Source organism: Rhinolophus hipposideros (genome assembly GCF_964194185.1).
Source record: "Rhinolophus hipposideros genome assembly, chromosome: 17".
Lineage (NCBI taxonomy): Eukaryota > Metazoa > Chordata > Mammalia > Chiroptera > Rhinolophidae > Rhinolophus > Rhinolophus hipposideros.
In genome coordinates this window covers 17168406-17191373 of record NC_138063.1, presented here as the reverse complement: position 1 = coordinate 17191373, position 22968 = coordinate 17168406, and the positions used below count along the sequence as shown (strand labels likewise).

The 22968-nt window shown below is 34.3% G+C and overlaps 1 protein-coding gene across 2 annotated transcripts in view; it reads left to right on the top strand.

Moving 5' to 3' along the window:
• DCC (DCC netrin 1 receptor) overlaps positions 1 to 22968 on the top strand; it is a 1070394-nt gene that overhangs the window by 785625 nt on the left and 261801 nt on the right. For both annotated transcript variants that reach the window (XM_081078113.1, XM_081078112.1), the window contains exons 10-12: positions 451 to 599; positions 2226 to 2364; positions 9249 to 9298. In XM_081078113.1, the coding sequence (XP_080934239.1) occupies positions 451 to 599; positions 2226 to 2364; positions 9249 to 9298 (338 nt within the window). The remainder of the gene's footprint in view (positions 1 to 450; positions 600 to 2225; positions 2365 to 9248; positions 9299 to 22968) is intronic.

Below are 22968 nucleotides of genomic sequence, written 5' to 3'. Positions count from 1 at the left end.
TAAATAACCCATAGCTGTGCTGCCTATTTGAATTATAAGTAGAAACATGATGTACAAGTATTCTCATTGTGTTCTCTCTTTTCCCTCTGCAGTTATTAGCATTACACAGGCAAAGGCATACTGGGATAGTGGAAAATTTGCCACACTAAGAATTTAGTTAAGAATCCCATCTTTTTCTGACATTTTTCTAGTCACTATACTCCTTGACCAGTTTGCTCAACTGTTAAATGAAATAAGAACTTTAGATGAATATAAGTCCTCTTCTCCATTTTAAAATGTGATAACTCTAAAATTTCATTATGTTTGTATTTTGTAATTTTTATATTCTTATCTCATATGGTTTTTAAAATAGTATAGGCTGCTATCATTTCCTTGAACTGCAAAAAATATAATTCTGTTTATTTTGAGAAAGAGAACCCTCTTATACTAATCAATTTCTCTTGTATACAGTGCAAGTTCCAGGGCCAGTCGAAAACCTGCAAGCTGTATCTACCTCACCTACCTCAATTCTTATTACCTGGGAACCCCCTGCCTATGCAAATGGTCCGGTCCAAGGTTACAGATTGTTCTGCACTGAGGTGTCCACGGGAAAGGAACAGGTAGGTGAGGGAATGGGCCCCCCTTCTGCCATATATGGGACGGCTCTAGGGCTGGAGAAACAGAAGGAAGTCTGTACTTGATATGTAATCCACAGTCCATCACATTAACTGCACAGCTGATCAGTGTTAAGGCACCTGCTACTGAAAACGTTAAGCAATTAAATGGAATTCTGGTGGCAAGAGAGGCAAATGGCTAATGAGATGAAGTCAGTATAAAGGACACTGAGCTTTTCTTTGAGTATGTAGTTGCCTGGGCCAGTGTAACCACATCTATTTTAACCCATCTGGTCCCAGAAAGCATTTGCATTGTCAGTCCTTATCTTAGGTGAGGATTTAACATATTCAATGACCTCAGCTTTTTTTTTCATTTTTACATATGTGATGTTATTTTCGTCTTCTCCCCACCATCAGACTTTTCATTTTTTTTCAGTCTTCCTTACTGCAGAAGGCTACCTTCCTCCTTGTTGCATTTTGTTTCTAATCTGTGGTTAGCACAGACACCTGAAAATAGGCAAATTAGATTTTCAGGCAAAGTAAGAGTTAAATAAGTCTTCAGAGAGACACAGGAAAGTCAGCAATTCTACTTTGTAACATATGTATGACTGTTGAGATGTTTTCTTCCAGATTCTCAACTTCATGTGAAAAAAGATGTATAGACAAGAGTATAGTTAAATAGGAAAGACCTAGAGGTGACCTTGGGATAGCAGAGTTCTTAGGATGTGTTCTGAAGTTTGCCAAGTATACTGTCGTCTTCGTGCTTCCCCGTAAACATTTAAAAAAATGTTTTGCAATAGTTCTATTCAGAATTAATTCCAAGTCTCAAGTTATATTGTAAGAGAATTGCTAAGTGTTCCTGCTATGTAATCATTCATTCAATTTTTCTTGCTTGCTGTTTCCCTTCTATCTAGCTCTTATTTTCATCTTACTATTCTATCCACTTTTCTATGTATTTTAGCTCTTCAATAATGCATTTTACCAATATATTTAAATAAATTCACAGTGATGTTCCCCAAGATACATGTGAGTGTGAGGATCAATATGGAGACCTAAATAATGAGTCTTCTAGAGGGAACTGGCTCTGATTTCTCCATGACCTTCACCTCTGGTACCTCATTTCTGCAGCTGTGAAGTGCGGAAAACAGTTCTACCTCACAGCGTTTTGAGAGATAAAAATTATGGCAAAGTATCTGTCAGTTTCAAGAGATGTGGATGTATTTCAGCAAGGGAAAAGAAATCCGTTGTTTCTTGGTGAACTGTTTCATTTAGGGTATGGGAGCAAGTCTCCATTCCCATGGATTTACAAGCTGCCTTCTGCCTGTCAGGGTCTGGGTGTGGGCGGAATGCTGCACACCATTCAATGTATTCCGTGGTGTTAAACAAATTGGAACTTAATGACTGTAAAAATAGGATGGAGCTATTTTAACTAGGAGTCTACAGAGCAACTTGGGCTTTAGCAGGGGAGTGTGTAGCGTGTGTCGTAAGTAGGTTTTACAACTCATTATAAGGCTCAAGTTTAGTTTGTGAGTTAGAGTCTAATATCCAATTTACAGACTGCACAGAATGCCTGCCATTTCTGCTTTAATGTGCCTCTTGAATAACAGTTTGGGCACTTTTTTATGTCTCCAGAATATAGAGATTGATGGACTATCTTACAAGCTGGAAGGTCTGAAAAAATTCACGGAGTATACTCTTCGATTCCTAGCTTATAATCGCTATGGACCAGGGGTCTCTACTGACGATATAACAGTGGTTACACTTTCTGATGGTAAGTTATAGACAGTGAAACTTGGCTCACGTATTTGTTGTGATAATCAAATAATATTGTGTGTATGTCATAGATTCCGTTTTCAAGGTTTCCTAACAAATACTTTATGGAATATATTAGCATAAATTAGAAATTTGGCCAATTCACTCACACTATCTATTACAGTCAAATTTAATTGTTCATAAAGTATACACTTTGAGTCAGTATGTCCTAATAGATAATCTTCAAAGTGTGACTACTGAGTAAGAGCTTAAAATAGTTTTTGTGTCGTTCTTTATTTCTATAAATATAAACACATTTGTTTATAAAAAATTAAATATATTTATCTTTCTATAAATACAATCACATTTGAATGTGTGTGGACTAATTTACATTGGTATGTTTATTTCTTGTTCTTAAAGGAGGTAAATGATAAAAAAGGTAAATAATGGACAATCTTCTTACATACACCTCTTAGTTTGGAACTATATGCAAATCTCTAAGGATTTAGGTCAAACAATACAGCATTGGAAGCCTTACAACTGCATATGAAAATGTTCACTTTTAATTGCACCATGCCTGACAAATGAAAGATTATTCATACTTTCTTAAATGCCATAAAAAAGAGGAAGAAGGCTGAATGAAAAGGACGGATTTGACAAAGCAGTAGCAGAGGAAATTAGAAATCTAACAAATGGATGATAAAGAATGTTGGGAAATTTAATGCAAAGTGAAAATAAAGTACAGCAGAGTATATGTGTGGGCCCAGTGAAAATTGAGGCAGATGTAGAAATGCAGAGATGTGACCTCCATGAATATTAAAAAGGCAACAAGCTATTTCTTTTCAGCAGCAGTTTCCATGTTGGTGTGTGTAATTCTATAAATTATTGATCTTTCGAATTTCAAAAAATAAATGACTTTAGCTTTTGATTCTTTGACCAATTCACCATTCTTTAATTTATGAAATTATCTGGGCAGATATTTCACACAATATCAGTGAAATGAAGAACGGCATCCATGTTATTAAGGGCAGTACAAAAAAGACACAGGAGTAATGCTCATTTGCAATTTCAACGTAAAAAAAATATTTTTATATGTGACACTGCGGCAGTGTCATTTTTAATGTAATCCTTATGCCCATCCATCTGATTCTGTTATTGAAGACAGAACAGAATATTTATTGGCAGAATAAATTTCTTCACAACTTATAATTATAAAAATAAAAGGAAAACAAATTAAAATGAATATTTTATATAATTTATGTAGATTTCATTCACACTCTGAACTGTAATACTGTGGCCTTACTCCCCACTTAGGGTTTAAATGTCATAAGTGAGAAAAATAGATTATTACTCATTACCTAGTCCAAGAATTATCATCTGGAAGGATTGCAACATTTAAGAGTTAGAAAATGCCTGTCACTAAATTAAAGGATTTCATGACCCTAACAAGCATCACTGTGCAAGGGACCCCCACTTTTCTCTATTAGATGCATTTGATAGAAGAAAGCAGGAACTTCATAATCCCCTTGAAGTGGGCTTTCTGACCTTGTCTACACTCATTTTTACAATCAACTCATCTCTTTTAATTTCCAACAAAACAATCCTGTACTCTTGACTTTCATTCCCCATCATCTAGTTCCATCATCTAGTTCCCCTCTCTCAAAACATCTGCTTTGATGCTTCCAAACTAGATGTCTCCTCTTTATGCTGAGGCCACATATCATATAAATATGTATTTAATCACATTTAATAGTCACCTACTTCCCAGTCTTGGTTAAGCCCCTTTCTCTTGACTTTCTGGATATTATAAAAGGGAAATGTGAAAATTAAATGAGCTACTCCATGCAAGCACCTAAAACATGACCATGGGTGAACATATTTAAGTATTTAATAAATTTAATCTATGCCAATGTGCATGTCATTTATCTCATTATGCTGGGCTCCTCATATGAAGGACGATGTTATATTCACCGCTGTATTGCTTTTAACTCAGTAAATAATTATTGAATTAATCAGACAGTTCAACCAAACCTGTACAAATGTTTGTATGTATAAACGTATCTTTAGGACTTCCCATTTGTGTGGCTAATTTAACATATGACTATGTCTAAATGCATGTGTGTTATAGAGAAAATCATATTTCTTATCAGGTCAAAGGAATCCTTACCATAAAAAGTTTATATTGGGACCACAGCAAAATTAAGTAAAAACAAATATTAAATGCAAGATTTTTTTTCAAATTATCACAATGATCCCCTGTTATGCTAAGATATTTTCTAATGAGGTGCCATCCCTATTTTAGCTCTGCTTTAATTGTTTTTCTGGGAAAAAACATCATTTTTTTCTGTGTTCAAATTCCTCTACCTAGTATATCGTCAGTTTAGTGATCCTCTCCTTCAAACCATTTGGGACTGTAGGTCACCAATCTAGCCAGCGTCATATCGAGTGTAGAATGTAACTAATTTTCTCAGTTTGTTCCCAAACACTGTCTCTTGAACTAGTTGACATAGGTGGGTTCTTAACAGATTATATGAATTAATTAACATTTATTAGTATCCACATAAACTTTTCCTATATCCTTCTCTTCTGTCTCATGAGACAATGAAACAACATGAAATAAGAAGGACCCAATTTCATAGGCATCCTTAACTATAGGAATTTGCTTCTCACTGTTACCCTTAGTGTTTATTGAGTACTTATTAGTGCAAGGCCCTGCTCTAATATTAACCTTTTATTCTCATACTACTATATTTTCTCCTACTTTAACAGGTGACAGAACTAAGATACAGGTCACATAAGCTAGTAAGTAACGATGCACATTCAACGCAGAAATATAGTGAGTTTCCCTTATCTGTAATAAATGTCTCATATTATTTCCCTCAAGAAAAAAGCTCATAATTATATACGAATTATTACAATTTATAAAGTGAGTGGACAGGACAGAACACACTTGCTAAGGGAGGAATTCAAGTGACTCTCTGTATGGTGATCCATTTACTAATGTGGGAACTTGATCTGCTCTATGAGAATGACTCATAACGAGGTGTTTCAAACCAGCATGTTCCACCGCACAGAGAGGAGTTTCCAGACCAAACACCTCTGATTGGCTTTAATGAACCTATTGTACATGATAAATCGCTTGACATTTTGAAAAGAAAAGCAATGAACTATATCCTTCTCTTCTGCCTCATGAGACAACGAAACATTGTCAGATAAGAAGACAAATACAGAAAAGCTCAGATAAATGTGGATGCCACTCATTTCTACCAAGCACCTTATCCTATCTATTTATGTATTTATCTGTAAATAATATGGAAATTGATAGTCTGAATGAGAGAGTAGCAATTGATAACTAAAAATACTATAGAAAAATTCTCTATTTTCTTTCCTGACTGTGTAAGGCAAGAATAGCCAGCATGCTATCAATGGAAAGTAAGAGAAATTTATTTTGCAAAAAAAAAAAAAAAATAGACAAACTACATCAATACCATTTTTATAAGTTCAGCTTGGGATTTTCTGCCTTTCGATTCCTAATATAGAAAATAATATTGATGCTTATCAAATTGTGGTAGTTACAAAAAGAAGTGCACAAGTTTATCCTTTATCTTATGCATTCTTGGCTTTCTGGAAATACCATATAAACTTGCATTAAAATGACATTTGAGGGTTACATATCAACTAGCACAGTACGTAGAACAAAACATAATACATTTATTATCTTCTCCTTTCTCCATAATTCAGTCACCTGTCATAAATCCTACTACTGTTACTGAAATTATATTTTGATACTATTTAATTGGTCAAAAAGTGGATGTAATATGATTAGTAAAGTTTAACATGATATGTAAATATTACAACATCCTTTGAAACACAAATTAGAAAGATTGTTTCATGTTTAAGAAGTGATTTATTATCACGTAATAGTAGTATATCATTGCCAAACTGCTTTGAAAGAACTTTATTTTTGAGAAGTTTGTGAAAATGTGTGTTTTAGAGCATAGCATTCTTTTTCAGTTTGTACCACTTTTAGTTTTCAATTCTTTACAAATAATTTGAATGTGGATTATATTAAATTCTTCCTCATTATGAGGCTATCAGTTTAGTCCTTCCATCACACAATTATTATAATTTCCAGCCTATCTCTAGTCTTTTCTCTTTTTAAGAAAGGGGGTGTAGATATCATCTTATTAAGGCTTCTGCATTCTTTCCTTTCCTGGAGACTGTACTGGGATGTCTGGGGGTTAGTGAAGGTCATTCAGGGCATCCTGTTTCATTAGCATAGCATATGTAGAGTTGAGATGAGATGAATATTGCCAGATGCAGAAGAGCCCTTCTAATTATTTTAGCTTTAGAGAAAAATAATATCTTAATGTTTTAATAATAGGAACATGAAAATGGAATGTAAGTTATAAAATAAAAATATTAGAGATGAGTTTTGGGGGAAACTGGTCCATATTGATAAAAACATACCTTAAGAACTCCACAAAAAGAAAAGATATCCAAATGACAGGGAACATGTGAGAAGATGCTCAACATCACTAGTCCTCAGGGAAAGGAGACAAAAACACTTTACAACTGCAAGATGCCTAAAATTGAAAAGATTGAAAATACCCAATGCCAGTAAAGATGTGGAACAACAAGAACTTTGCTACATACTTAGTAGTAGTGTAAATTGTTACAACCACTTTGGAAAACTTTATTAAAGCTTAATGTGCGAGTATGTGTACCCCTCATAGGGGTTTTCCTCTCCTGTCAGTAATTCTGCTCCTAGGTACGTAATGAAGGAAATGAGTGCGATTGTCTACCAAAAGACAAATGCAAGAATTTTCATAGCATATTTATCCTTATGGCCTCAAACTTGAGATAGTCCAAATGACATTCATCAGTAGAATAGATAAACATAAAATATAAAGGTCATATGCTGTATTGCAATGCTGTGGAGCAATAAAAATAAACAAAACCCAAGAAACAAACTCTATTGCTATATGCAACAACATGAATGACTATTAAGAAATAATAATGAGTAAAAGAAGCCATCCTGGACAAACAAACAAAAAAACAAACTATGATTTCATCTTCAGTAAGCTCAACTAATCTATGGAATTAGAAGTCAGAATAGTGGTATTGCCTGGGAAGAGATACAAGTAAGCTTTCCCGGGTACTGTAAATGTTCTATATTTTGATCTCAGTGGTGTTTAAATGAGAACCCCCACACACAACCTTATCAAATTCATACAGTCAGTATTTGTGCACTTTATGTATGTTATACCTTAATTTTTAAAAATTGCAAAAATACGTGTGACAATAATTCTGAACATGCAAAAAAAATTATTATCTCTTACAACTTTTCTACTAATTCAACAGATATTTGCTGACTGTGTCCCCTGTGCCTGGCACTCTTGTCAATACTGGGGATGCAGTCCCAAAAGGGACAAAAATCCTTCCTGGTCCCTGTGGGGGCCATAGTCCGTACTTCATAAGAAAACCGTAATATGAACTAGAAGAAATTAAATAATAAAGTCTAGGTCCCAAATTATGAAGTATTTTTTGAAAGAATATTTGTTGACACAATTCATGAAAAAACAGCCTCCAGTGACAAGCTACCTTGGCTGTAGCTTTTATCAAGCACTATGTTCAAAATCAAAACAAAATAAGTGATTACAATTCCCATCATATCCAGAAAGGCCAAAGAGCTAATATTTAAGTAAGTATCCATTTGTTCATTTAATTATTGAGTCAGTAAATACTAATTGAATGTCAGTTTAAAGGATATAAAGATTAGACATATATCATGGCCTTATGGTGATTATTTTTCAAAAGCTGAAGTCAGAGTAGGGCATAAATAAATTCTGGATAAAATGTAAGAACCTTAGAAAAACATAGATGTGGTCTTCCAAATTCAAGTAAAAATTCTTGAAAATTCTTGAAAATTCTTGAAAATGCTAAGAGTATTTCTCTATTAAATTCATCAGTTTGTCAGGAACAAGGATAGGTACTACTCATTTTATAGATTAATACATATTAAGCATTTATTGAATGATACTTCCATTCCTATCATAGGACAGAAAGCTTTATTTTGTTGAGACCTCCAACATCTAGAACAGTGCCTGACACATAACAGCCATTCAGTGAATGCTCATCTTTGAATCACTCACGTGATAGAATATTTACTTTTTGATATAATACATATTCATTTTAAGTATTATAAAAAAAATTGTATCTGTTTTCCCTTCTTTCATGAAGGAGTGGGACAATCAAAATGCAGTATAGAGAAACAAAATTCCTAGAAAATCCACAAAGAAAAGTAAACTCCTCTTTTGTTAATAGAATCAACTCACTGAATGCTATTTGGTAACCTGTATCTGTGGCACACAGGTTTAATTACATACAGCTAAAGAAAACAAAAAGGATGTATTGCTTCTTTTCACTTTTTAAGAGATAATAAAGATTACATTAAAGGGATTAAGCAACATGAGTGACCCTTACAGTGACATATTTCATCATAAAACCGTGCAGATCCTGAAATGCCCAATATCTTAAGCCTTTAAAACCACTCTAGGAAATCTGCGTGTGTTTATTGGTTTCTCTGGGAAGGTGATCTCCGGAAAGCTGTAATTAAATGTCAGCATTTGGTATCACAGCAGGTGCTCACTTGCCTAACAGTTGTGGGGGCTCCATTGATGAACAACTGGCCACCAAAGAAGAAAAAAATAAACAAATGCAGTTATTTTTTATCTCTCCTGGAAAATTTGAAAGTAACACCTGGATCAACCTATCTAATTATCATTATGAACTGTGAAAAAGACACTCTGTGTTTACAAAGAGTGTTGTAGTTTGTCTTTCATGACTCTGGCAGTAACTACCTTACCTTGTTTTGCTTTTTTTTTTTTTTTTTCCTTTTAGTGCCAAGTGCCCCACCACAGAACGTCTCCCTGGAAGTGGTCAATTCAAGGGTAAGCTGTTGAAATGTTCACTGTGTCATTACCTATACACATATAATTTTTACTCGCCACGCACTCTATGGGGTGAATGGTGGCGCCCATGTGAAGACATATTACAGGACGGTACAGTGAGTGGCACTGACCCTGCCATCTTCTTCCATCACACTTGAATTAATTAAAGGAAGGATTTGTTTACCTCTACTACACTTGTTTTTTATAAATGTTATAATGATTAAAGGCTATTTCATCAGGGGGAAAAAGGAAGTCTATTTACTTATACTTACCAGTATAGGACATAATATGCTAGATGGAACAATTGAATGTAGGAATGAGTAAAATAATTGAAAGAGGCGGGATAAAGAGAGACTTTGTTTCCTCACAGGTTAGAGTTGAATATTTCATCATCATCCCTGTTCTTCCCTTATAAATATAGGTATTGGAAGCCATTCTTGAGGTCCAATAAGATTATATTTATGAAGCAATGTTACACAGTGATTAATGTTTTCCTGGTCTGGAAAGTTGATATAATTTTCAAAAGGGCTTAAATTAGGCTAGGTATAGCTGAATATAAGGAAACTAATGCCAGATTTCTAGAAACATCTCCCATTTCAGGCGTGTCTCAGCGTTAAAAATAAGACCCAACTATATAGTAGAATGAAGCAAACAAGGATTGGTTTGGCTTGACTCTGTAATTATCTGGTTGTGGGCACTCAGGGGAATCATTTGACTATCCATGAGCCTCAGCGGGGTGTGCTGGGGAGGTGGGCGTTGCCCTAACTGGTCTCTACACTCTGGGAAATAGCAGGGAACTTATATGGGTTTTAGAGAAACTCATTCATTCTGTGGTTTCAAATCCTAGCCTTCCTTTTTAATAACTGTATGTGATCTTAGAAAAGTTTCCAATCTCATCAAACCTGTTTCTATATCCATATAGTGTTAGTGTTAATGCCTTCCTTATTGATTTATCATGAGGGAGTAGTAATATAACATATGTAATGGACCTAACTTAGTGTCAGTAGCTATTACTTCGGGCAATGTATAAATCTTTGCAATGTTTTGCAAAAATCTCTGATGTGATTTTGATCAGATTTGCCTCTGTCATGTAAATTTATTTTTTGGAGTTAGTGAAATGTCTCTATAATTGTTAGCCTCTTATATTTTTAGGCACTATATTTGATAAGCAGCAGTGAAACAAATTTAAAAATAGAAGGGAGAAAAATATGCAAATTTAGGGAGAAAAGAATAAGCTAAAGGAAAACAATCAGAAATAAACATCACCTCAAAAAGACATTATTTGCAGGAACATTACAGGTTTTGCAGATACGCCACTCAAATTAAAAGATTGCCAAATTAAAGTCAAATAATTTTTATGATTATTGTAGGTTGTTAATGAATTAAATTTGGAAAGCAAATTGTAGTTTCTGTTGCGGTAATGACCCATTTTCTATTAGTGTTTTTCTCCACTTCATTTTTGTCTTTCAGGACAGAACATAGAAATTGATGTAAACTGTGTTGTGTGTATACTCGTATTCCTTAAAAGTCTACTCCAACAAAGGATGAATGTTTTCTTCCGAAATGTAAATAAGGCATTATTGACTGACCCTGGATGCTGACTGTATTTGAATATGATTTATTTCCTGAAGAAGGAAATCCTGGATTGCAAAATTTACTTTTTCAACTGAATATATATATATATATATATATATATATATATATATATATATATATGTGTGTGTGTGTGTGTATATAATATATATGTATATTTCATGTACACATATAATATATATTGTATATACAGATAACATATGTATATATAATATATACACATATATGTATATATTATATATGTATATATATATATATTATACATATATAATATATAATATATGTATATATGTATATATACTTATATATACATATATATATGTATGTATATATACACACAAATATCACAGCCCTTGCTCTACTATAATATACAACGCTTGTAGCAGCCAAATACAAGCACTCCTGTTTCTATCCTCTTGTAATTATCTCTGGAACATTGAACTGTTAGAAAATTTAACTTGTTCATTAGCTTTTCAGAATGAATACAGTAGGCCCAGGTGCTGGAAAGCCTCTTCTTCTCTTCTGCTCTTTTATCATATTTCCTAGCATTTAAGGAATTACGAATTATTTTTTGGGGTTGTTACCAGAAGGAAACAAACTAGATTATCAAAGCATTGTTTCATCATGCCCAATATGTTGATACAGAGAAAGACAAGAGCCATATTCTATTTTCATAGTCTTCTTCTGTTTGAAACAAAAGTTCTCAAATATACTAATATTTACCCCTGACTAATTCCGTTTCAAAGAACAAAATTTGTTTAAAAAGAAACATTGTACTCAAATAAGTATTGGATTCTTTTAGACTAACAGAATTATGATTTTTATGTCATAATTGGCTTTTACTTGGGAATATTATTTAATATAGAAGGAACACAGTCATTTTTAAAATGTTACTCCATATCATATTTGCGATTATAAAACATAATTGATCATTTTATTAACAATAAATGAGGAAATTTGGGGATGCTAATATTTTTGCATATTTTTGCACATTTTTGCACAGTTTGCACATTTATTTTACAGATGGCTAGGATTTCTGTATGTAGAACTGACACATCACACTTATAGGATTTGTTAGGGTTATGGCCACCTATAAGGCAATTGGACTGAGAAACCATGCATGATCCAGCGTATGCAGAGAGGTCCATATACATTTAGATAAAATAACCAAAAGAATTCTGTTACTCTTGTTCTTGAAAACCCAGTGTAGTAGATTACTTTTATAAAACTGTAATCCCAGAAAAGACTAGATTCCATTTCCGCCGGGTAACCATGAACACAAATTTTGTTTTGAAGGAATAGCTTGAATTGTAGATACTCATTTATAGGTAATAGGAGGTCATGATGAGATGGTTATTTTTTTGGTGCTAAAATTTTGTTTACAAGAAATAACATCTTTACAAGAAAAGAAAAACAATAATGCTTTGATGTATGGGCTTTAAAATGTGACTGTTTTATTAGGAAAACCTTTTATAAGGATAATTTGCTGAAGATCTTACTTTGAAATTCAATTCTTATTTGAAAGCATCAATATTACAACTTAGTTGGCTAGCATAGAAAGCACAGGTTTATGGAATGCAAAGAGCTTATTAAGTTAGCAATTGATGATTTTCCTGTGTTAATGCAAACGCTCTGAGAATAAGACCGTTTAAAGTTTGCTGAGATTCATGATGTTTAGGCTCTTTGAGATTTTGGAAGTCACTGTGCATCAGTTGAATTTAATCATTCTACATTCACTGTGCACTTACTATATGTCTAATGTATATGCTGTACGTATATATACACACTATTATATGTATAATACTAGGAAATATATATTTCCTGTATCTCTGTCTAAATTTATATCTATATCTACTAGGCACATGACCCAGTCTTTGCCCCCATGGAGCTCACAATTTAGTGGGAAACGTGAGAGAAAATTGACTTTTTATCTAATCACATTTAACCTATTGTAACTCTTCAAGGTTGATATTATATCCTTACTGATGAAATGAGGGAGATGGAGAGATAATCTCTGAAGTCTTTTTCGGTTCCAAACATCTACGACGGTATTTCTACTTGCTATACCCTCTCTCAATCATTTTATCTTTACAGTATTAGGTACAAGCATATTGGTTAAAATATACTGGACTTAACTGACAAGTTCAGATATTTTTCAAGTGAGCACTATAGGGTGATCATGAGGAACGAAATATTAAACCCAAATAAGAAAACCAACAGCCACTACAGCAGCAGGCATGGCTCGTTGGGCAGAAGATCGGATCCTTCTTCTTCTATTACTGTCCACCCTTGTGTTGTTGAAGTCCTGATCCTTGTTGGCCAGATGCATCAATGTGGGTGACATTTTGTTGCATTTCTAAAAGCTGGTACCCACTTAGTCACTCACAGTTCAGTAGTATGTGTGATGCCTTCACTGCAACAGTAGAAAATGAGACTCTTATTTTCCTGCATCTTAGAGAGTCTCACTCCCCTATGTTTTAGCATAATTCGGCCTGCTTAAATAACTTGAAAATTTGTTTAGTGATCATACTATTCCCTTTACCCAGAAACTTCCCAAAGGGAGAAGTAAAACAGCAACTTTCAACTTCAGAAAACTGATCATTTTTGCCCCATATACTTAACATGATTAACATACATATATATATACATATATATATATATATATATATATATATATATATATATATATATATATATGTATGTTTTAAATAATACAGAGGGACTCTAAATGTTGTGTCATTGGGTAACCTCAGAAGGGCATGTTTCTGAAGATATGGTGTGACAGGATGGGTTTTGATCGAGTTCTCTGTCACCGGTCATTGGGCTAGTGATAATTCTCTTATCCACAGAAGTGAAAGCCAAGTGAATAACTTGAGTGAGTGATTTGCATTTGACTCCCAACTGGGATAGCCACTTGTTAGGTATTGTGAACAAAAGTGTGAGAGTGAAGAGAAGAGAAACTAGAGGCATGGAAAACAAAGTGCCACTGTGAGTTACAGTATTAATTTGTAGGTCCTCTGTTTTGTTTTGTTTTGTTTATTCTGAAATGGATTGTCTTCTCTTGGGTATGCAGAGGGCACTTGAATTCACACTGCTCCCTGCTGCATCACAATCTCCCTGAAAACACACCGTTCACACAGATGTTCTTGAACCACTTCTGCAGTCTCACCACACTTCCTGTAAATGGTGAGCTGCCTGTTGTATGTTGTACATTGGCATACGATTCAGAGAGCTCTTGAAAAAAAATCGTATTTTTGTTTCTCTCTGAATCATCCTAAATCCTTCATAAAATGTACTTTGGCCACTGAGTTCTTTGAAGCCAGGCTTTAAGTCTTCCTCTCACACATACAGTGCATTTCTGAAATGGATTTATTGCAGAGAAATATGACACATACGAGACCATAGGTGATTGATTCCATTTAAAAATAAATTAGAAACTGGCATTTGCTTACTGTTGGACAATTTAAATGTAATTTTATTTATACTTACGAACACTGGTGTTTGTTCTCAGTCATAACACACAGCATTTCTGCTTGAATATAGTGTCTGGTCCAGTTATCCATCAATTCAATTCAAGTAGCTGTAGACCTCTTGTATTTATTCTATTGATTCCTTTATTGATCCATTACATGACTGTCCTTTGAGCATAGCTAGTGTCTAGGGAATTATGATTGAAACAGTTTTGGGAAGGGTGTGAGGGTTGGAGCGTAATTATAAGGAAGGCAATGTCTCCTGCTTGTTCTTACATTGTAATCTTTCTGTTTCGGTCTAGAATAGACTGCATATCAATTTTCATATTATATTAAAATCAGATTACAGATACTAACATGACCTCCCCCAAAAGTATATTCTTACCTGAATTAATTTAAAACAAATATATAAATTGAGTTAACTAAAGAGAGAGAGAAAAGAAAAATAAAATTTATGGAAAGCTGGATGTGAATATAGGACAGTTTTTAAAGAAACTATGTGCATAACTGTAGAATAGAGACTTGAGAACTACCTATGATACCTATTACAGGATATGAATAAGTTAGAGGCATGATTAAATCTTCATGTCAATGTGAACTTTTTATAATGTGAATAGGATTCAAAAAAACACTTTCTAGAATGTTCTCATCTTCAGATTTCAAATATTTAAACACGTTATTTCTTGCTCTTTTGTGTTTTGAGGTTATTGTATTTTGATCTTTCCAATTTTGTTATATTCACTGCCATTTAGTGTATCTGCACAAAGGATTTTGACAAAGAGACTAAAGTATGTGATAGAACACCCTTCTCTTTTGACTTCTAGTCCCAGTTTAATATCACCTTATAATTTGTACTTCATCACACACATTTCTAATGGCTCCATTTCTGGTTGACTCCAAAGGCAAAGCTCCCTTTAGCCTTTCCATGAAGTTTAATGAGATTTCCCTCAAGTCATACATTTTTGAAAAGTGGGAGGTTTAATAACTGGCTTAAATTAAATGAATCTACATCTAGTGATAAGGTCTCTGATTTTAATTTAGTTCATGGAAGTTTCTTTTATAGTTGGAATGATTGATTAGTTGGAAGACATGAACAAGTTCATTTCTGCCAGTAAGTGAAAGCATTTATGTGATTTGATTTTAGAGATGTTGAAAAATTCACTTATATACAAAAAATGTAATCACTAATATAGCTTAAAATAGCATTTACATTTGAAAACAATGTTAAAATACACATACTTCATCTTTACGGATGGACAATTGAATCTTTCCATCAGAAAGATTTAAGACACTAACATGAGTTATTGAAATTAACATTCTTGTCATATATTTAAGGACCACCTAATCGTCATCATAATAATGACATTAACAAACTTTTTCATATTTTGTGTCTGGCAGTGTGCAAAGCTATTAAATCAGTATTTCGTTTATTTATTATAACAACCTTTTAAGTAGTATTCATTAAACTAATTACTGGAATACCAACTTTGAGTTGTGCTTATTGGTGGAAAAGCTACATGAAGGCAGTCAAATATCCTTCTTTTCTAGAGTTTGCTTACATTCAAGTACAGGGAGATAGACTGATAAGCAAACTAAGAAATGAACAAGTGACACAAGAGAATGGTAAGTTCTGTGAAGAAAATTAAGCACAGCAATGTGATAGAGAAGGGCCTGATTTAAATCAGATTATCAGGGAAAGGCCTTTCAAGGAAAGGACACTTGAGCTGAGGCAAAAATATGAAAAAGGGCCAGCTTTTTGTAGACTCAGCATAAATCATTCTAAGTAAAGCTGACAATTAGTGCAAAAACCTTGAGAAGGAAACTGTGCACGATTTTGAACCTGGAATAACAGCAATATGAAGGAATCGCAAATTGCTGAGTCAGAGTTAGATCATGATGGGCTTTATGGGACATAGTAAGAATTGGCATTTCATTCTGTGGATGATGTAAAGGGTTATAAAAGGGGAGTGATCTCATTTAACTTTTTAAAAGATCAAACTGGCTGCTGTGAGGAAAATTATTGGGGATGGGGTAGAGTGGAAGCAGGGCGACCAATTAAGAAACAGTCGAGTGATCTGTATGAGATTATTTTAGCTGGAACTAGGAGTCAGAGCAGATGCAGAGAAAAGTGGAAAAATGCATGATATGTATTGAATCTAGAGCCTATAAGATTAGATGGTAGATTGAATATAAGGGGCAGGGAGAAGAGAAGAATCAAGGATAGATATTCGATTTTTGGCTACAAAAAAAAATTGAGTGGAGTGTGTAGTTGTTTAATGAGATGAGGATGTAAAGGGAAAAAATTGGTTTGAAGGGAACAATCAATTATTGTTTTGGACATTTTGAGTTTAAGATAATGATCAGGCTTACCATTAGTAATGCCAATCATATAGACAATTTGGTATATGAGGCTAGAGGTCTGAGGACTGGGCATGGCAGGACATAGAAATTTAGGAATCCTTGTCATATCAGTGACACCGAGGGAGAGAATGTAATTAGGAAAAAAAATGTCTCAACCTTGGGACACTTCACCTTTAGAAGATGCAAGAATGATGGGAAAGAACAGAGAGACATGGTGTCACAGAAGCCCAGGGGGAATAGTGTATCCAAAAGGTGGGTGTTGTTAACTATGTCATGTTGATAAAAATATAGTAAAATAATGACAGCAAAGGGACCTCTGTGGCTGGGGGCATGAAAATGAGAGTTGAGGGACTGCCTCAAGAGACTTCAGACAAAGTTTTGCTCTGAAATACAGCAAAGAAATAGATAGCAATTTGGAGAAGTGGGAAGACTTGAGGGAGATTTTATAGTTTCTTTACTTATGTTATCATTTCCTTTTTGCACATGAGAGGGACTGCAACTTTTGGAAATAATGCCATATACAGCAGGGCGTCAATGATGCAGAAGAGAGTAGAAAATGGCAGGAGTGCAGTCGTTGGAGTAGGCAGGAAGGCAGAGGATGCAGTAGTAAATAGAGAGGAGAAGGTACTTCAGTCTTGGTCAGATGAGCAAAGCAGAGAGCATGTGTGGGTGCATGTTGCATCAGTCCGTCTGGAGCTGGGAAGATGAGAAGTATGAGAAATGGTCATCATCATAGTGTGAAGTCTTGGAGGAGTGAGGAGCAAGAATTTGAAGACAGGGGAAAAGGTGAGAAATAGTCATTTCATATTGTAGAACGGAGATCATAATATACATGAAATTATGCCTGCTGAGCAGTGTGGGCTGACCGTTCGAGATTTGTTGTCAGGAATTTAAAGTGAAACTAGCCAACACAGTTGTGTTTCTTTTTCTCCCCATGGTTGGTTGCTTGGCTGCTGGCCTAAGGTAGGCAGATAGGTGGATTTTATTCTGTTTGGTGTTTGCCAGGGGAGAAGGGGTAGAGCGAATTAACAGATTTTGCAAGAGAGTGATTCAAGAGAAGACCCAGGGAATCTAAACCATCTAAGGAAGAAAAGGAGAGCACGGAAGTGGGGATGATGGATAATGAAAAAATAATAAGGTCAGTGGATTATGTAAATTATCTTTATTTTACCAAAAAGAATACTGAGATTTAGAGACACTAGGTAATACATTGTATTCTGGTGCCACACAGGGAGGAAGTGGCAGCACTGAGATTAGAACCTAGACTAGACCTGTCGGTCATTTAGCCACAGTGCTTCCTATATGTAGGGCCTTGTGAGGGAAGGGATACAAATAAGAATCCAGAATAAGCTTTGCCTTCAAATGGTTTAAGTTCTCAATGGGAGAGGGTTTCCAGGCAGAAAGCTAAGGTCTAGACCAGAAGCTAAGAGCAGGGTTCATCCATCCAGAGGACATCAGAATGTGTGGAAACCATAGGAAGAGATGGGCATAAATGCTGAGGAAGGAGACCTCAGAAGGGCATTTGAAACAACCCATTGCCCTGACTTCTCAGTTTTTACTGGAGTCGATCTACATGTGAGATTTTGTCCCTCATAACTAGGTATTTCTCTCAGAGGAGCCTAAAAAAACACATCAAAGGAGGTGCAGTTTGTGAAGTGAGCAAAGCTGACACTTCAACCAACTATATTAAACAATCGTAAAGAGTTCTGGCATTTCCAAATGTAATTCTGGTTTGTCCTCATTTCCAAATTCTAGAATATATTTGTTGTTAAATGTTTGAAGGGGAAAAACTGAGATTACAGAGAAGATCTTCACCTCAGCCCTCAAAGTTTGTTGGCAATAAAATAAAACCTCTAATTGTTTCAGCAGCTGTGGTGTGGATCCATTAGGAAACGTATGTTAGATTCAGAGCAAATGCAAATCAGAACCCTGGGCATACATTTTATTAGCAAACGTTGTTAATGTAAAGAATAAAACTAAACCAAGGGCATAAATTAAATAAGAAGTATAGAACAAATGTTACCAGGTAATAGTGCAACTATCTAAATAAGAGTATTATTTTAAGATACAGATGCGTTATCAACCAAACTAAGTCATTGGACTCATCTTGCCCTGAACTCATTTTAGTTTAATCGCATTAAAAAGCCCACTAACATTGTGCAATCGGAATAGATAGTCTCAGTAACACTCAACATGGAACTCTACTTATTTCATTTATTATGTTGCTCTTTCACATAGAAAATGATAGTCTCCATTAGTTTTCTAAAGCTGTTCAAAACAGCACGCAATCCACTGGAAAACTCTCTGTGTGAAATTGACTGAATTTAAGAACATCACCTTCATTTTTCCTGAACATTTTGTAGAAAGTTCTCTACATTTTGAATACAAATGGATTTTTTAAATACATCAAAGAGCATGTAATAATAGGTTAAAAGTATACAAGAACAATTTAGTATTTTCAGAAAATTAACTTAAGTTCACATTACATATTTTAATGGAACTGGGAGAGATTACTTGTGTCTTCTAGAAATAACTTTATTCCAAAGTAAACGATAAGAAATTCCATTTCCTTTCTTCCTTTTTTTTTTTCCCTTTGGTAGTAACTCAAATTCTTCTTAACTAAATATTTTTCATCTTTCGGAGAAATCTACTTGACAGACCATTTTATTTTAGCTGAGTGGCAGAAGCTATTAACTAGATAGTTGTCTATTTTAGTTTTAAGTGGATAAAGTTGAAGAGACACACAAAAGGGGCTTATATGTGAAGAAATACCTCATACTGACTTTAAACAAAATTTACCTTTTTAAAATATAAAACTGACCGTGGCTTTTTATCTTTTATGCATAGATGACTCTAAATGTTGCAAAGAACATTTATGTCTATGTCCATTGCTGTAATATCAACATGTATTTCTCCAGAGATGTCTCTATTTCAGTATTTCCAAGTTGAATTTTCTTTTTTGTACTTCAGGGAAAGAAAAGAAAAACAACAACAAAATTTATGTTTCCTAGATACTAACGTACATAATCCTCTTGATGAAATCAAATCTAATGGCACTTAAAGGAAACATTGTCAGTTAAAAAAAAATACCCAAATGCTCTTTTAATTTGTAAGTTTCATTAGAGAAAAGGCAATGAAGAATTTAAAGATTATCTCTGTTATAATCTCGGGTTAATTCTTTCATGTGTTTATTCTTGTGTTTATTTAATTATAAATATCCATTGAGTATCTACCATGTGACAGACACAAGCTAAATCCCTCAGCTCTGCCAGTTTAATGAGAAGCCTCCCTGGAGCTTCTCAGGCAGAAAACTCAACACCTCCCTGAGTAGCAGCAGTGAGTGTGAAATTCTGACAAATGACAATACCAGAGATTGAATAGAGTTCCTGCTTTTATAGAAGAAATTAACTTTTTCTATCTTTGATAAAAGGAGTGGAGGCTTGTCCCTTGCCTATTGTTTAGAGGTGGTTGGAACATTTTTTGATTGTACGTGGCTTGATACGTCAAAGATGTTCTGGCTTTCTGAGACACCAAGTCTGTGAAGCTGAACCTCAGCTACAGGTGGGACTGAATCTGCTCATTGTCCTATTGTCCTGGAACTGCAGCTGAGGGTGTCTGTAGCAGCACTTAGGCTATAGCTTGAGCAAGGAGAAAAAAGATGAAGGCCCAGAGTTGGAGTTCTCAAACTTTAAGAGTATAAACATCCCTTAAGCCAGGTACTTGTTGAAAATGCAGAATCCCTTCCCCCCACCCTCCATCACACCCACTTGTGATTCTGTAAGTCTCCTGTCCAGGAAATTTTTCAACTAGCAGCCCAAATTGTATAGATGAGGATGTTCTACACATCCCACTACAATAAAGTCTAATTAGATCAGTGGTTTTCAAACATTTTTCACACAATAAAATCCATTTATATAATCAATTTAACATGGCATCTTGCTATAACATGCACAGGCAAAGATATGCAAAAGAAAAAATGCAGTCTTTGATCTCTTGGGAAAGAAGGCAGTAAAGTGCTGGAGCCAGTTTATACTGGCTAGCAAGAGTGGTTCTTCATTTTCTAAGGAATTTTGTGAGCCCACTCTTAAACACAATCATTATTAAAAATTAAATTATATAAGCTCACAATTACATTACATTTTTGAAAGATATTGTTTTCAACCTATTGCTTCTTCATTATTTTACTACGTTTTCCTATTATCTGTGCCTTGAGGTTATGTACATCCTATCTGTATGGTGGAAGTACTGTACAGTGGTGTGCTAAGGTGTACATCTCTTCCCAACTCCACTTTCAAATGTCCCATTGGTGGCTTGAAATTGCCTATGTTGGATGTATTTACACCACAAAACTCAGCAAATGCTACCAATCGAGGCTCTTTCTTCCAGAGAGCTAGCTTTTAAACATTTACTAGGGTACCACTAGACAAGGATGAGTGCTGGGAGTGCCAGTTTCTTAACCTCTCCTTCAAGTCCATAGTGAATTCTGAAGTACCTCAGAAAAACAAAACACACAGAGTTAAACAGAAAAAAAAAAAAAAAAAAAAAAAAAAAACATTGACCTAATTATATTATGGCTATGAACATGAAGAGGTAAGTCAAGAAGAAAGAATCAAGAGAAGATCAATCCTTCACCATAAACACAAGCATTTTACAAACCTGGTCATGAGACTAGGAGTCTTGACAGTTTTTGATAATCCTAGAAATAATAGCACTGGGGTAAGTCCAAATAGTCATTCTGCTACCTGGCTCTCTTTTTGTTCTCAGTCTCCTTCAAGTGATAACGATTCATAAAGTGGAGAGAGGAGATCATGTATAGCATAATAGATTATGCTTATTATATAGATGTATAGAGAGAGAGGGTGCCAAAAAACTGTATACACATTTTAAGAAAGGAAAATACTGTATTAAAATTGTAATACTCAATATATACCAATAACAAAAAATGAATAGATGAATACAAGTCACATGTATACATTTTTGGCACCACATAGGTGTGTGTATGTGTGTGTGTATATACACACACACACACACACACACACACACACACATATATATATATAAGGTATATATGTATATGTATATATATATATATGTATATATATATATATATATATATATATATATATATATATATATATAACACCTCCACTGTTTAATCCAGAAAGTGGTCCATCCATCTTCAGTGATCATGAATGATAAACACCTCAGTTCCTTCTTTGAAATGCAAGTGATCATCTTGCATAATAGAACCACATTTAGTATTTACATATAATATTGACTTATAGAAAATTGCTTACAGAATTTCTCCTACTTACTATCGTCATTACACTTTTGTCTTTAACACTAACATATAATTTGATATGCCCCCAAAGTAGAAGAATTACACAATGCCTTTAATAATATCTTCATGATGAATATAAATCATTTTATTAATGATGGATTATTTCAGCCTTTTAAAAATAAAATGATCAAAATTTAAAAAATTATTTAGAAAACACAGTTTGGGTTTTTTCTGAAGGGACGTTAGTATCTATTTTACATAATAATGTATAGCCTTGTGTCTGTTATTTGGACATTTACTCAATTCATTTTCATTGATTGATTTATTGAATAAAGAATTATTATGCACCCTTTGTTTAATAATTAAATACTGGCATCCCTTAAGAGGCCTTATCGTTAAATAACCTTGAATTTAGATCATTGACATAAACCATTTGAATTGCAGTATGATAAGCTAAATAGACCATTATGTACTTCCCCCCCCCTTATTGTGAATTAGATATAAAGGGAGCAAATGCGTGCCTTAAAATTCTTCACTTACAGATTACAAAATATTTTAAAATTCTGTATATGGAGATTCATTTTAGAACACCAGATGAAAAGTTTGTTTCAGGCAATCATTTGCATGATGTCTCTCCATAACTGATAGTAAATACCTTGATTTGTAGAACTATGTGCACATGTGACATCATATAGTTTGAGGTCTAGCTTCCCTGAGATTTATGTAGACATGTAGACTTGCCTATTATATTCTTGAATAAAAGGAGTGTGACTTTTTCTGAGAGTATTTTCTAGAATTCTAGCTTTGATTTTAGAATTGATTTTTTTCTCCATACCGAGTAGGACATGGATGTCAGGAACTTTACCATGGGAACAACTTGACAGAGAGGCACACACAGGAGTCAGATGTTATCAATAAGAAACTATACTTATTCTCTGACATGTGGGTCTCATGAGGAATTGACA